General features: G+C 35.9%; 2 protein-coding genes across 4 annotated transcripts; one reads left to right on the forward strand and one right to left on the reverse strand.

The window, feature by feature from the left end:
• Positions 1–495: 495 nt before the first annotated feature.
• On the forward strand, positions 496–7688 carry katnal2 (katanin p60 subunit A-like 2). Of its 2 annotated transcripts, XM_058789999.1 has the most exons (16): positions 496–637; positions 1200–1270; positions 1367–1533; positions 1723–1759; positions 1847–1964; positions 2059–2157; positions 2282–2359; positions 2467–2544; positions 3793–3891; positions 5985–6048; positions 6180–6298; positions 6408–6499; positions 6627–6737; positions 6820–6982; positions 7174–7276; positions 7386–7688. In XM_058789999.1, the coding sequence occupies exons 1-16, from the start codon at positions 587–589 to the stop codon at positions 7523–7525; spliced, it is 1590 nt and encodes a 529-aa protein (XP_058645982.1). In that variant the 5' UTR covers positions 496–586; the 3' UTR covers positions 7526–7688. The 2 variants fall into 2 exon arrangements, with proteins under 2 accessions (XP_058645982.1, XP_058645983.1); XM_058790000.1 differs by lacking the exon at positions 3793–3891.
• Positions 7689–7703: 15 nt separating this feature from the next.
• On the reverse strand, positions 7704–14345 carry hdhd2 (haloacid dehalogenase-like hydrolase domain containing 2). Of its 2 annotated transcripts, none has more exons than XM_058790001.1 (7): positions 13484–14345; positions 12333–12435; positions 11180–11388; positions 10797–10881; positions 10481–10697; positions 8073–8136; positions 7704–7964 (listed from the first exon to the last, which is right to left on the reverse strand). In XM_058790001.1, coding segments are annotated over exons 1-7 (792 nt in total). In that variant the 5' UTR covers positions 13485–14345; the 3' UTR covers positions 7704–7851. The 2 variants fall into 2 exon arrangements, with proteins under 2 accessions (XP_058645984.1, XP_058645985.1); XM_058790002.1 differs by having other exon boundaries at positions 12333–12443; positions 13483–14345.
• Between the last annotated feature and the right edge of the window lie 6 nt (positions 14346–14351).

Below are 14351 nucleotides of genomic sequence, written 5' to 3' on the forward strand. Positions count from 1 at the left end.
TTATGTATGTCAAATAAGGAATTTGACAAAGGTCATTATTTTCCATAACATGCAAAGATTTTTTTTTTTTTTATTGACATTTATAAACAATTGACAGTGTTGTTGTTGTTTTTTCTTTGTTTTTTTTTATATGCTGATTTGCTGCTCAAGAAGCATTTGTTAGTATTATCAATGTTGAAAAGTTTTTGCTACTTAATATTTTTTGTTGAAACCATGATACAATACCATTTAAACGTTTGGGGTGAGAAAAAAAATCAATAAATATATATATATTAGTTTCCACAAAAATCTTAAGCAGCAAAAAGAAGAAGAAGAAAAAAGCTATAATAAATTGTAACAAATATTTAAATATTCACAACATTACGAATTTTACTGGATATTTTATTAAATATATGCAGCCTTGGTGAGCATTATTCCAAAGTTTTGACCGGTAGTGTATGTAGTTTTGCATATTATAATTATATAATGCATATGTAGTTTTCCTGCTGGTGATCAGCGGCAGTATCAGGGACACACACACACACACACGCTCATTCATTTCAGTTCGCTGCTGTGTGTTCGTGTTTGTGTGTGTGTTTATATTAGCATGGATCTCTCTTATCAAGCCATAAGGACTGCTAATCAGGCCAGAGAGGCGGTGAGTGCTGGAATCAAGCTGTTGTTGTAGCTGTCCTGCTAAACTTTGTTCTCTATGGTTTCACACGATAAACTGCAACGTGTTGAGCAAATATTCGTGTAACTGCGTGTATAGAGGAAAGAGTGTATAAATATACATAAGTATTGTGAGATAAATGGAGTGCGAATGAAGTCGAGTGCCTTTTTATCGTTTTTAAATAGCCTTTCGGATAAAATTCTTTGACAGTTGACGTTAGCAAGATGGCTAGTCAGTTACGCGTGTTTACGTTCATTGAGTCCTGTATTGCCATAGCAACCTGTCATGCGGTCTTTGCACTTCCCTTAATGTAAGATTTGGCGCCATCTAACGGATAGTCAGTGGAGTTTATTAAAAATATTCATCAATTCTAATATCTGTTACAGCTAAAATGTATCAGTTTTAGTAACAATATATATTCACACATATTCCCCGCAAAATAGGCTACTAGTAGTACAGTTGCTGCAAGTAACCATATTAAAGTCGTGACACATTTAGTTTGTTGATGTAATTTTAAATAAACGTTTTATGAATTTCTTTTCTTTAGGAGGAACTAAGAACAGAAACGCGCAGGAGAAATTTGCTGGTTTTGATTTATCATCATTTAATGGAGGAGGGGTGAGATCTTAAAAACATTTCTTAAAATGGCATGAACATTAAATGACTCTAAATGAAAGAAAAGACACAAGTGTAATTTCTTTTTTGACTGCACAGGTATATGGATTCAGCTAAAGCCTTAGAGAAAGAAAGCAGTTTTGCTTTATGCCGTTTTGAGGTGTGTGATAACGTTGACCTGGAGACCGTTCTTATGGAGTATGAGAGTTATTATTTAATAAAGTTTCAGAAATATCCCAAACTGACGAAGAAACTGACAGAACAAGGTGAGATTTTACTCTTAACTTCTGTAAAACTTAAATATTGTTGTATTATTTTTATTACATATAGAGAGAGAGTATGTTTTTGCATGTACATTAAACAAAAAAAGAATTGTTAAGCAATATATAGTGTAAAAAAATACCTGTTAATACTATTAATAAAGGTTATTATTTAGTGTCATTTTTTCTTTATAGGAGAGAGTCGGCTTGTAAAGAGCTGTGGTAAAAGAAGGTATGTACTGTATTTTTACCACAAGAACATTCAAAGACTCTGTATAATGTTGTTTTTATTCACCATGTGTGTATTCATTTGTGATAGGACGTTATCATCCAGTCACACACTCCCAAGAATCAACTCCATGCAGAGACCTCCATCCAGAAACACCGTTAAAAAGACTGAATCTAAACTAACAGGAAGAGACATCAGCAAATCCAGTGTAAGTCTACAAACATCATTTTTTGGTTTGAAAAAAAAAAAAACTATTATATTCTCTATAAACAAGAAAGAGTCACTTTGCATGATCTGTCCAGGAAGGGGAGCAGCTGACGCCTGCGGACGCATCAGGGTTCGGTCTGAATGTGGCTCCTCTCATCAGGAACGGGGCAGAAGAGGGAACACACATGAGAAAGGTCTTTCTTTTTTAAGGATTGTTTATTCAAACATTTGCCTCAAAAAAATAATATTTGTCATCATGTACTGTACTCACCTTCATGCAGTTCAAAACTCATATGACTCTCTTTCTTTCTTCATCAGGTTGATTACAGGAGTCTGATTCCTGATGCAGTTAAAGGTGCCGCTAACGACTCAGTCCTGCCCTGCACAGATTTCTCAGTAGGTCAACTGTATGTTTCATTCGGGTTCAAAGCAACTGAAGCTCTGCTGGAAGCAGCTGTGATAGAAAATAATTCTGAAACATCCTTCATCCTTTTGTCTGACAGGAGCGCTTGCTGAAACCCATAAGTGCCTTCACTGGGATGAACAGTGACATGAGGGAACTCGCAGCGGTTATTAGCAGAGTACGTTTATGAAATTACTTCCGTTGTGTGGCAGTTTGGTGCTATATTAGGGAAATATTATGAAGTCTGTCATTTTACCATTCAAGTAATATTAAAAAATACACTTAGCATGAAGACAATGAAGCCTTTTCAGGACTACTATGATTTTTATTTATTTTATTATTTTTTTTTTATGTGAGATTTTATTTTAATGACGGTTAAGCACATTCCCCCTCAATCCTCACAATCATAAAGCTTTTTTGTTTCTTTCTTTTCTATCTTTTTTTTTTTTTTTTGATAATTTTCATTTTCTCAATGATGAAAGTTTCATTACAGTAATACAGTACAGTAATACAAAATCAGTCTGTATTGACAAAATCGTGTTTTAAAATCGTTCAGTGTCCACACACTGAAAGGTTCACTACTAAAATTTTAGAAGAAAACTAATTATATATACATAAACATTTGCAAAGTGAACAAAGTACAGTAAATTTTAAACTGCACTTTGCAAATTTAAAAATATAAATAAATAAAATAATTATATATTTAATAATATATATTTAATTGACAAAATCATATTTTAAAATTACTGTATCAATCAAAATTATTGTCCACACACTTAATAAAGATTCAGAGTAAAAACGATCTATCTATCTATCTATATATATATATATATATATATATATATATATATTCACATTTGTAAAATGAAGTGCAGTGAAAAAAAAAAAATATATATATATATATATATATATTAGAAATTTGTTTTATTTTATTAATTTTTTTGCTCATTTGATTTTTGTTTCATGCACTTGAAGCATTACATGTGTAACTGAGTGCAACAATCTATTTCTTTAGCACCACAATTAATTGCATAGTTTTTTTTTTTCTTTTTTTTTTCACTATATGAGAACTGGGAGGGGAAATGTCATAAAAATAATGTCTCAATACAAAATATCTTGATGGGTCTAAAATAAGCTTCATCTTCATTCATTTGATTTTGATGTTTCACACATGTATAGAATATTTTACTTTTAAAGACAAAAATACGACAATCAGATAAATTTCTGATAATGAAATATACTGTGCCATTCCAACACTGATTCAACACTAGAGAGCAGCATACAGTCTGTTTTATAATATAGTGTGACACATCCCAATATCATTGTGTGTGTGTGTGTGTGTGTGTGTGTGCAGATACATACACAAGCTGGAACATGTATTATTGAAGCACTCCATTTCATCTTTCTCTCCTGTCTCTCCATAAAGGATATCTATTTACACAACCCCAACGTGCGCTGGGACGACATTATAGGCCTGGTGGCTGCCAAGCGATTAGTCAAAGAAGCTGTCGTCTACCCCATTAAGGTGCTTGGCTGCTAAACACTTTGGTATTTCTCAAGCTGCCGCCTGCCTTCGATTCTGAATACATCTCCACTAACGGCTAGAGGAAAGCCGGGCTCAGGGTTATTTCTTAAGATGACATGAAATCTATACCTGAATACCATCCAATCTGACCGCTCACATCTCTGCCTCATCTCTGGCCTCTCTGCTGATGACTACAAATCCACAATACGCTCCTGACAAACAGGAAATGCAAACGTTATTTGTCTTCCCCGACTCAATCATGTGTTGAAGGAGCCTGCTCTCATACAGAATTACCTGGAAATTCTGCATGTGCAGCTTATTTTTGCTTGTAGCACATAAAGTAAAAATTGTATGAAGAATATGATTACATCACATTATGTTAAAGGACATTTTGAGGCTTGGTTTTGTCAATACTTGGACCTTATCATGTATTAGATAAAGATAAAGTGGTGTCTGAGTTACCTGGTCAATGAAATATTATTTTTTTGTTATTCACCTTAGTGTGAAGTCAACAAACAATATTGATTATTCGTGAAATCTCCCTAGCAACCACTTATAACACCTCAGTAGCCAAATAACAACCATTCAGAGCACCACAGCAACCAACTAGCAACACTCTTACAGGCACTCAGAAAACCTTAGCAGCCACCTAGCAACACCCTAGTAACCAGCCAGAACATTGTAGAAACTAACTAGCAGCTATCCAGAACACCCTATTAATGCTGTAACAACCACTCAGATTATGACATCCTTAGAAACTTCCTTGTAATGTCCCAGTAACCATCCAGAACAGCCTAGCACATGTTTAGCAACCACCTAGCATTGGACTAACGGGCATGCATAACTCCACAGCAACCAGCAAGAAACCTCCCAGAACACCATCGAAGCTTACTAGCAACCACATAGAGCACCACAGCAACAGGCAGCCTAGCAACGGACTTACAGCAACTTAGAAATTCTTAAACCACCAAGCAGTGACCTAGTAACTACCCAGCAATATGCCTAGCAACCGTGACAAAGCCTCATAGCAACATGCCTAACGGCCTAACAATCCTAGTAACCGTGACAAAGCCCCATAGCAACATGCCTAACAACCTAAAAATCCTAGCAACCGTGACAAAGCCCCATAGCAACTTGCCTAACAACCTAACAACCATGACAAAGCCCATAGCAACATGCCTAACAACCCTAGCAACCATGACAAAGCCCCACAGCAACATGCCTACCAACCTATCAATCCTAGTGACCATGACAAAGCCCTATAGCAACTTGCCTAACAACATAACAATCCTAGCAACCGTGACAAAACCCCACAGAAACATGCCTAACAACCTATCAATCCTAGTAACCATGACAAAGCCCAGAACACTGTATAAATGCTGCAACAACCACCCACAACACCTGTGCAGCTCTCTAGCGACCACATAGAGCACCATGGCAACAGCCAGCCTAGCAACACACCTAGCACCTAGCAACTGCTTAGCAAATACCAAGAACACTTTAGTAATATATCAAACAACAACAACCTAGTAACCATGGCATAGCACCATAGCAACCACCCAGCAATCACTCAAAAGACCCAAGTGACCACCCATAACACACTAGTAACCAATTAATAACCACTCAAAACAATGCTGTAACAACCAGAGCACCACAGCAATAACCTAGCAACACACTAATAGCCATCCAAAACACACTAGCACATGCCTAGCAACCACCTAGCAATGCACCCAGAAATCAATATCAGCTTTCAAAAAAACACATAGAGCACCTTAGCAACAACCTAGCAACACACTTGCAGCCATTTAAAACACCTTAGAAACTGCCTATCAATGTGCCCTAGAACCCATTCAGAATACCCAAACAACACAAATCCTAGTAACTGTGACAAAGCATCATAGCAACCACCTACAGCCACTTAGAAATCTGTAGCAGCTGCCTAGCAACACCCTAGTGACCACCACCAAAAACATTATAGCAACCAACTGGCAATTGGTTGCCAGAACACTCTATCAAGTATCTAAAAACCACCTAAAGCACCATAGCAACCATCTAGTTCTAACCACCATCCATCTACCCTCTTTTTTTTTCAGTATCCACAGCTTTTCACTGGAATTCTGTCACCATGGAAGGGTTTACTCCTGTATGGACCACCAGGTTTGACCTTTCTGTTTTCTATTTGTGTAAATCCATTTGTGAAAATATGAATATTCAATCCCTGAATATAAAATATAACTAATTTTGTGTGTAATATGATCTTAATGTGACGACTGCCCCTCAAAAATCAGGCACAGGAAAGACAATGCTGGCCAAAGCTGTAGCTACAGAGTGCAACACAACATTTTTCAACATCTCCGCATCCAGTATTGTCAGCAAATGGAGGGGAGACTCTGAGAAGCTGGTTCGGGTGAGAAGAGACATTATTTTCTTAGATTTGTAGTATTTTATGAGATGTGTGGGGGAAAAGGTTGTGCTCAGCGAAACACTGATTTTCCTCATGTTATGATTCACTACAGGTTTTGTTTGAACTGGCAAGATATCACGCTCCATCCACCATTTTTTTGGATGAGCTGGAATCAGTGATGAGCCAGCGAGGGGTTGGCCAAGGGTGAGCATGAGCCAGTAACTTTCACTGACAGTAAGATTATAAAAACAACCTAAAATCTGACTCCTAGTACACAATCCATAACTATTAAATTATACAATTTCTGTTTTGCTCTTTACATCTCTTTAAGAGGTGATCACGAGGGCAGTAGAAGGATGAAGACGGAGTTATTAGTTCAGATGGATGGACTGGCACGATCAAATGATCTTGTGTTTGTGCTTGCTGCCTCAAACTTACCTTGGTGAGGAGTGATTGTGAGGAAACAATATCATTTTTTTTCATTTGTAATGGTTTTCTGTATAATCTTTCTAATCTGTCTTCAGGGAGTTGGACCATGCCATGCTGAGAAGACTAGAGAAACGGATACTGGTGGGTCTCCCATCTGCCCCTGCCAGACAAGCCATGATCAGTCATTGGCTGCCTCCGATTAGTAACACAGGTGGGGTGGAGCTACGGACAGAGCTGGACTATGACTCACTGGCACAGGTGAGAGAAACCATGTGACTGAGGTACATTCACTAGATAGATGGATGGATGGATGGATGGATGCAAACGGACAGATGGATAAATGCAGACAGACAGACGGGCAGATAGATAGATAGATAGATAGATAGATAGATAGATAGACTGTGCTATTGAGACAATTGTCCTGATATGTTCACGTCCTGATATTTCAGAAGACAGGAGGTTACTCTGGGTCAGATATAAGGTTAGTGTGTAAGGAGGCCGCTATGAGACCTGTGCGAAAAATCTTTGACGCCCTTGAAAATCACATTGAAGGTAAGAAATATGCCACGTCCTGCTCTGAACGACATTAAACTGCTGTTTCATCACAAAATCCTGTTTTGCCCACAATTCACAGTCTCCATTACACCATGCATCTTCACAGGTCAGTCCAATATGCCGGTTATTGAACTAGAAACTGTGACCACAGCAGATTTCCTGGAGGTGATTGCTCACACCAAACCGTCAGCCAGATGTCTGATGGATAGATACTCGGCCTGGGAGAAAGAGTACGAGTCTGTCTGACACAAGATCTCAGCAATACATGGACTATTATTACAGCAACAAACAAATGTTGTTGTTGTTTTACTGCTCTACTACCTACTCTTTTTATAATGGCATGCTGTGTTTCTCACTAGAAAAACATTTTAAAGGAAATATTAAAAACTATTTCAAACAACAAAGTCCTGTGTTTGTTTTCACAGTTCATGTTTTGTTTTGATTTTATTTATTTTAAGTACAGTACATCAGAATAAATGCATAGGGAGTGCAGCGACATTATAAGGGACAGTTAAACGATAATCAAACTACACAGTACCAATATTACTTTTTCTTTTTTGTCAGTTTTCCAGTTATTTAGATCCTAAGAGATTTTCAAGTATATGATTGACAGCCTCTGGAAAGCTGTCACACGTCAGGTGAGGTGACGGGTTAATTTTACCCTCATCACCAGGTCTGTATTTACCTGCAAAAAAAAAAATTAAAAGAAGATTACTATTATGCAGCAAAAAAAAAAAACAATGACTACTACTACATTATGAAAACACAATTGCATATTAAGAATAAGGCCTACCAGTTTTCACTAAAATTCCCAGCATTCCTGCATTCTGTGCCCCACCAACATCATCTCTGGCATCCTGTGCAGTGACAGTTTGGTTGGTGACAGATTAAATTGTAAGGCAAACTAATTGTATTCATCCCCCCCCCCCCCTTTTGTATTCAATATTTCAACAAATAAACAATAAAACAAACAAACAAACAAATAAATAATATTTAGCATGAAGAACATTTTGATTTTTACATTGTGATAATAGGCCTAATTTTATTAGTGCAATTTATTTTATTATTTTATTTTGAAACATGACCCAGAAATGTTCTCCACAGGAGTAGTAAAAGTAAAACTTACTATGATGTATTTTTTAATATAAAATTAATAAATGTCCTAAATTACACTTTGCTTTCTTCATGCAATATATATATATACAGTCATGGCCAAAAATATCGACACCCTTGGTAAATATGATCAAAGAAGGCTGTGAAAATTAAACTGCATTGTTAATCCTTTTGATATTTTATTAAAAACATTCACAAAAATCTAACCTTTCATTGGATAGTAAGAATTTAAAATGGGGGGGGGGAAATATCATTATGAAATAAATGCTTTCTTCTCAAATACAGGTTGGACACAATTATTGGCACCCCTATAAATTCTTATGAGTAAAATATCTCTGAAGTATATTCCCATTCATATTCACAATTTTCAGCACTCCAGGGTGATTATGAACATGAAATTATCCAGCCATGGCTTCCTGTTTCACAGAAATATAAATAGGAGGGAAAACAAAGCCCAAATTCCCTTAATCATCCATTACAATGAGAAAAACCAAAGAATATATTTCTGATGTGCAGCAAAAGATAATTGAGTTTCACAAATTAGTGAAGTGACTTTAAGAAAAGATCTAGAGCAGTGAAAATTCCCATTTCCACCATCAGGGAAATAATTAAGAATTCCCAATCAACATAAAATGTTAGGAAACTACGGTGAGAAGGAGAGTTTGAGTGGCTAAAGACTCTCCAAGGACCACAGTTGGAGAATTGCAGAAAATTGTTGAGGCTCGGGGTCAGAAAACCTTAAAAAAAAATTTAAAATTGTCAAACAGCACCTACATCACCACATGTTGTTTGGGAGGGTTTCAAGAAAACTTCTCCTCGCTCATCCAAAAACGAACTCCAGCATATTCAGTTATCAGACACGACTGGAACTTCAAATGGGACTGGCTTCTATGGTCAGATGGAACTAAAAAATTAGCTTTTGGTGAACACAGGGATAAAAAGTACCCCATGTGTACAATGAAATATACTGCTGTATTTTTGATGTTGTGGGCCTATATTTCTGCTGGAGGTCCTGGACATCTTGTTTAGTCACATGGCATCATGGATTCTATCAAATACCAACAGATAAAAAATCAATAAGTGACTGACTCTGTTAGAAATCTTATAATGGGCCATGTTTAGATCTTCCAACCGTACAATAATCCAAACACAAACCTCAAAAACAACACAAAAATGGGTCACTGAGCACAAAACCTGCTGGCCATTCCAGTCCTCTGACCTGAACCCTGTAGAAAATGAGTGAACTGAAGGGAAGAAGTAAGTTAAGTTAAGTTAAGTGACGTATTGTCAAGTATGGTGACCCATACTCGAAATGGTGCTCTGCATTTAACCCATCCAAGTGCACACACACAGCAGTGAGTAGTGAACAAGTGCACACACACAGTGAACACACACCCAGAGCAGTGGGCAGCCTTGCTCCAGCGCCCGGGGAGCAATTATGGATTCGGTGCCTTGCTCAAGGGCACCTTAGTCATGGTATCGAAGGTGCTGTTCATTCACAATCCCCACCTTCAATTCCTGCCGGCACGAGAATCGAACCAGCAACCTTCAGGTTACAAGCCCGACTCCCTAACCATTAGGCCACGACTACCCCCTACCAACATGGAGCTGTGAATCTAAAGGGTCTGGAGTGATTCTGGATGAAGGAATGGTCTCTGATCTCTTGTCAGGTGTTCTCTAACCTCATCAGGCATTATAGGAGAACATTTAGAGCTGTTAAACTGGCAAATGAAGGTTAAAAAAGTATTGAATAAAAGGGTGCCATTAACTGTGGACAATGTGTATTAGAGAAAAACATTTATTTCATAATGATATTTCCCCCCATTTTAAATTCTTATTATCCAATGAAAGTTTAGATTTTTGTGATTTTTTTTTATTTTTATAAAAGATCAAAGGGATTAATTTTCAATTTTCACTTCTTTGATCATATTTACCAAGGGTGCTGATATTTTTGGCCATGACTGTATATATATATATATATATATATATATATATATATATATTTATGTATTTTTTTATTTTTTGAGTGAAGTATAATCTATTTATCTATAATCCAAATATTACAATCCTATGCATATTCATACTCACGTCTCCTATCATCACAGCCTCCTCGGGTGAGCAGTTCAGGTCTCGTAAGGCCTCCAGGAAGAAGGCTTTCTCTGGTTTACCCACCACTGTGGCCTGGGTGTCAGTCGCGTACTCAAGACCCGTCACAAACGGACCCGGTCCCAAAGCCAACCCATCCTTCCTTTTATAGTATCGTGCTTTATGGACGGCAATGAGGGGGGCACCATCTAAAATGAGTCTGATAATATTAAAAGCAATATTTCAACCACTCAGTGGGAGAATTCAAATATTTGCATGTTGTTTTGATGGTCTATAAATATCTTCCAAAATTGTTTACCGGAAGGCTTTATTGAGTGTCTGGTAGTTGAAGTGGTCAGGTGCTAATCCAATCACAACAGCATTAGGATCTGAAGTTTCCAAACCTGGAGCATAGGAAAGCATGAGATCAACACACACCATTATATGACAAACATGGGGTTTTATTTATTTATGTTTGTTTAATATATATATATATATATATATATATATATATATATATATATATATATATATATATGTTTGTTTGTTTTTTGCTTTTTTTATTTATGTCTGTGCTATACTCATTACTTTGATGTTAGGGTGTATCATGGTTGCCCAAGTGTTGTTAACTGGTTGCTGGATGTTCTAAATGTTAAGTCTGATCTCACTCAGATAAGCTGTATAAATGAACAAGACACTGACCTGTGAAGTCCTCTAGAGCGCTATCCTCCACCAGCAGTAGGGGGCGCACTGCTCTCTGCTCCAATAGATTACGGGCTGCAGTGAGTGATGTGAAGATATCCTGCTCCTGGAGGTCAAAGTTTAACCGACGCAGTCGCTCAAACAGGGTCCTCTTACATTCCTTTGTGGTGTTGGTCACAAATTTTACTGCGACTGGAGCCTGTCTTAATCTGGACAAGTACATGTCTAATTAGTTTCTATGCAATATTAAACATGAAATATTACATTACAAATGGCACTGAAATAGTTATAAAAATGAAACAGTCATTTGCATATTTGGTATGCTGATTTCAGGTTGGCAGACATGTCTTTAAGCAGTGTGTTTGAAATAAAACCCATTTGTTGATACAGCATACTGTCGATCCTTGATTTTAATTGATTTATTTGTTTTTAATAGATTTTCATGTTGATGAACTAATATTATATAGGCCTATAACTTAAATTCAAAGATCAATCTTTTAGTCTATGCTGTTTATTAGTTGATACATGAGCAAAACTTCAAGAAACATTATTTGAAGTGGGCTTCCCATCCGTTAAACGCAATAAACTTTGTGCTTTGTTTATTTTGATATGAAACTATCAATTCAATATGAAAAATATCAGTTTTATCAAGAATTTCAAACAATTCAGATGGCTCTAAAGGTGCGAGTCTAAATGGCAGCACGGATCGAGGTGAACTGATCATCTCGCTCCCTCTTTACTACTAGTTACAGCACAAAATAAACATGAATGAACATCAAAAGGTATGTTAAAAGAAACAGTACAACTTGACGAACTGAATCATGTCCCATGTAATCACTCAATCAGAGTTTCCACAATGGAAAACATTAAAAAGCTTGGAAACAATGTTACGTAGCGTTACATTTTCCTCAGTAGTTAAACTATTATAGCAACTGACTAGGGTTCCATGTACAATTTACTGCATTGTGACATGCTGTACCTGATATATATTCAAAATAGTTGAGTTCGAATCAAAATTGAATGGAGAATCGAATCAATTCGTGAAATCTATCAATACTATTTTGTAACTCTAAAATATTTCATCAGACAGAACTGTCTCTTTGTGAACACCTTATACAGTAATCACAAATGGCCGATATTTCAACAAACTGACCGGGCTAACGCCTCCTGCGCCCCAGGAACTGCAGCATCCTCGATATGAAGAGTCCCACTCAGATCAATGAGAACTGCTTTCAGTGTGCGACGAGACGCCATCACTGAAACTCCCACAGACACATGGAATGATATGAAAGACACTTCACTCAGCTTTCTTATTATTAGTGCTGTCAAATGATTAATCACATCCAAAATAAAACTTTTTGTTTACTTAATATATGTGTGTACACTGTGTATGTGTATTATATAAATACAAACACATACATGTAAGCTATTTAAGTAAAATATGTTATGTTTATATATTAAATATATTTATATATAATATAAAATATAAGATGTATATACATGTAAATATTTTCAAAATATATACTGTATGTGTGTGTATATTTATATAAACATAATAAATATGCACAGTACACACATATACATTATGTAAACAAAAACTTTTATTTTGGATGCGAATAATCGCGATTAATCATTTGAGAGCACTAACAGATAGATAGATAGATAGATAGATAGATAGATAGATAGATAGATAGATAGATAGATAGATAGATAGATAGATAGATAGATAGATAGATAGATAGATAGATAATTTGGCTTTGCCTGGGCTGAATGGCAAAAAAAAAAAAAAAAAAAAAAGAGGCAGATAAACATGACTGACGATTTAGGATTTTGGGGATCATTTAGTCAGTTCCAAGTGTGCAATTAATGCTCTTATTCACATGAACTTTGGATTAAACACAATGACTGTCCAAAACAACACTTCATCTCATCTGTGTTTGACATCATTTTAAGGATTTGGAAACCCTACATTTATTTAAAACGAGCTGCCAAACAACAAGCGCTTTAGATAAGGTAAAGCAGATTGCTTTAAATCATTCAATAATCATTCAGTAATACAACGAACTAAAAGACAGTGTAAATAGAGTAGTGTTTGAGGACTGTGCTGGTAGACTGCGTTTAGGTTTTTAATAACATGACAAACTGATGTACAGACTACAAAAACAGAACATGCTCAGTCGTTTCCAAACGATTTGCATATTTGTACTTTAAACAAATAAAAAAGGATGAAACGATGACTGTTAAAGCATTACACACATTTGACCAATAGACGTTATTGTACACACTTCTATGAACTACACTTACTTCCTGCTAGGGTCCTTCTTTGTCTTACATTTAGCAGTCCGGAAAAATGCCTGTCGAAAAAGCACACGCAACTACTTAATAATTAAGTTGTTTTCCATTTATTTGAGTATTTTATGTTCTCTTTTAATATATTATGTGTAGATGTATTTCATTTGTTTATTTTGTCTAAGAGCACACTGGCTTTTCTCCACCCTGGCTGGCAGTTTATAATCATTTAAGAGGGTTGTATATGACAGATTAGTCACTCAATGAATAAAAAACATATGTTGGATATTTTAATAGCAGATTAAATAGCATTTAGAACATCGATTCATATCTCTTTTACCAATATTAGTATTATTTTTGTTGTTGTTGTTGCTGTTGTTTTACTATTTACATTCATCCCATGTTCATTAGAGCACAAAAATAAATGCTAAAAAAATAATTAGAATAAATTAAAAAAATATATTATATACAATACGTTATTTAATCATTTATTTATTAATGAATAAAATATAAAAATAGAATAAATTCTAGTATATGTATTGATTTAAATTTAAGGATATGTATTAATTCATGCCTTTAACATCCCGTCAGATCTCTATTTTTGGGGGTAATGAAAAGCATAACTTTGCTGCCAAAAATATTATTCTCTGCCATGATATAAATCCTGGGATTGGAGAAGTATAAAGACACATCATCTTCAGTAATAACCATTAAGCATAGATTATAAAAGGGTTATTCTTTAATCGCTGCTCTGAACATACGGTTGTAATTCAGTGTTTTATCCGTGGTCTGGGCTACTGTTAATAAAAAGGTAGTGTAATCCTGATGGAGTAATCTAGTGTTGTTAATGGACTCCATATGCTTCTAATCACTCGTGTCAAAC

This window comes from Onychostoma macrolepis, chromosome 10, assembly GCF_012432095.1.
Source record: "Onychostoma macrolepis isolate SWU-2019 chromosome 10, ASM1243209v1, whole genome shotgun sequence".
In the NCBI taxonomy this organism is placed as follows: Eukaryota; Metazoa; Chordata; class Actinopteri; order Cypriniformes; family Cyprinidae; genus Onychostoma; species Onychostoma macrolepis.

Bases quoted from the DNA above. Each gene is read 5' to 3' on its own strand.
- katnal2 (XM_058789999.1), top strand. From the start codon at position 587: ATGGATCTCTCTTATCAAGCCATAAGGACTGCTAATCAGGCCAGAGAG. The intron at 2,360-2,466 runs GTAGGTCAACTG...TTTGTCTGACAG, and splicing joins TGCCCTGCACAGATTTCTCA to GAGCGCTTGCTGAAACCCAT. The intron at 2,545-3,792 runs GTACGTTTATGA...CTCTCCATAAAG, and splicing joins TCGCAGCGGTTATTAGCAGA to GATATCTATTTACACAACCC.
- hdhd2 (XM_058790001.1), bottom strand. The intron at 8,137-10,480 runs GTGAGTATGAAT...GTCACTGCACAG, and splicing joins AGGCTGTGATGATAGGAGAC to GATGCCAGAGATGATGTTGG. The intron at 7,965-8,072 runs GTAGGCCTTATT...TTTTTTTTGCAG, and splicing joins GGGAATTTTAGTGAAAACTG to GTAAATACAGACCTGGTGAT.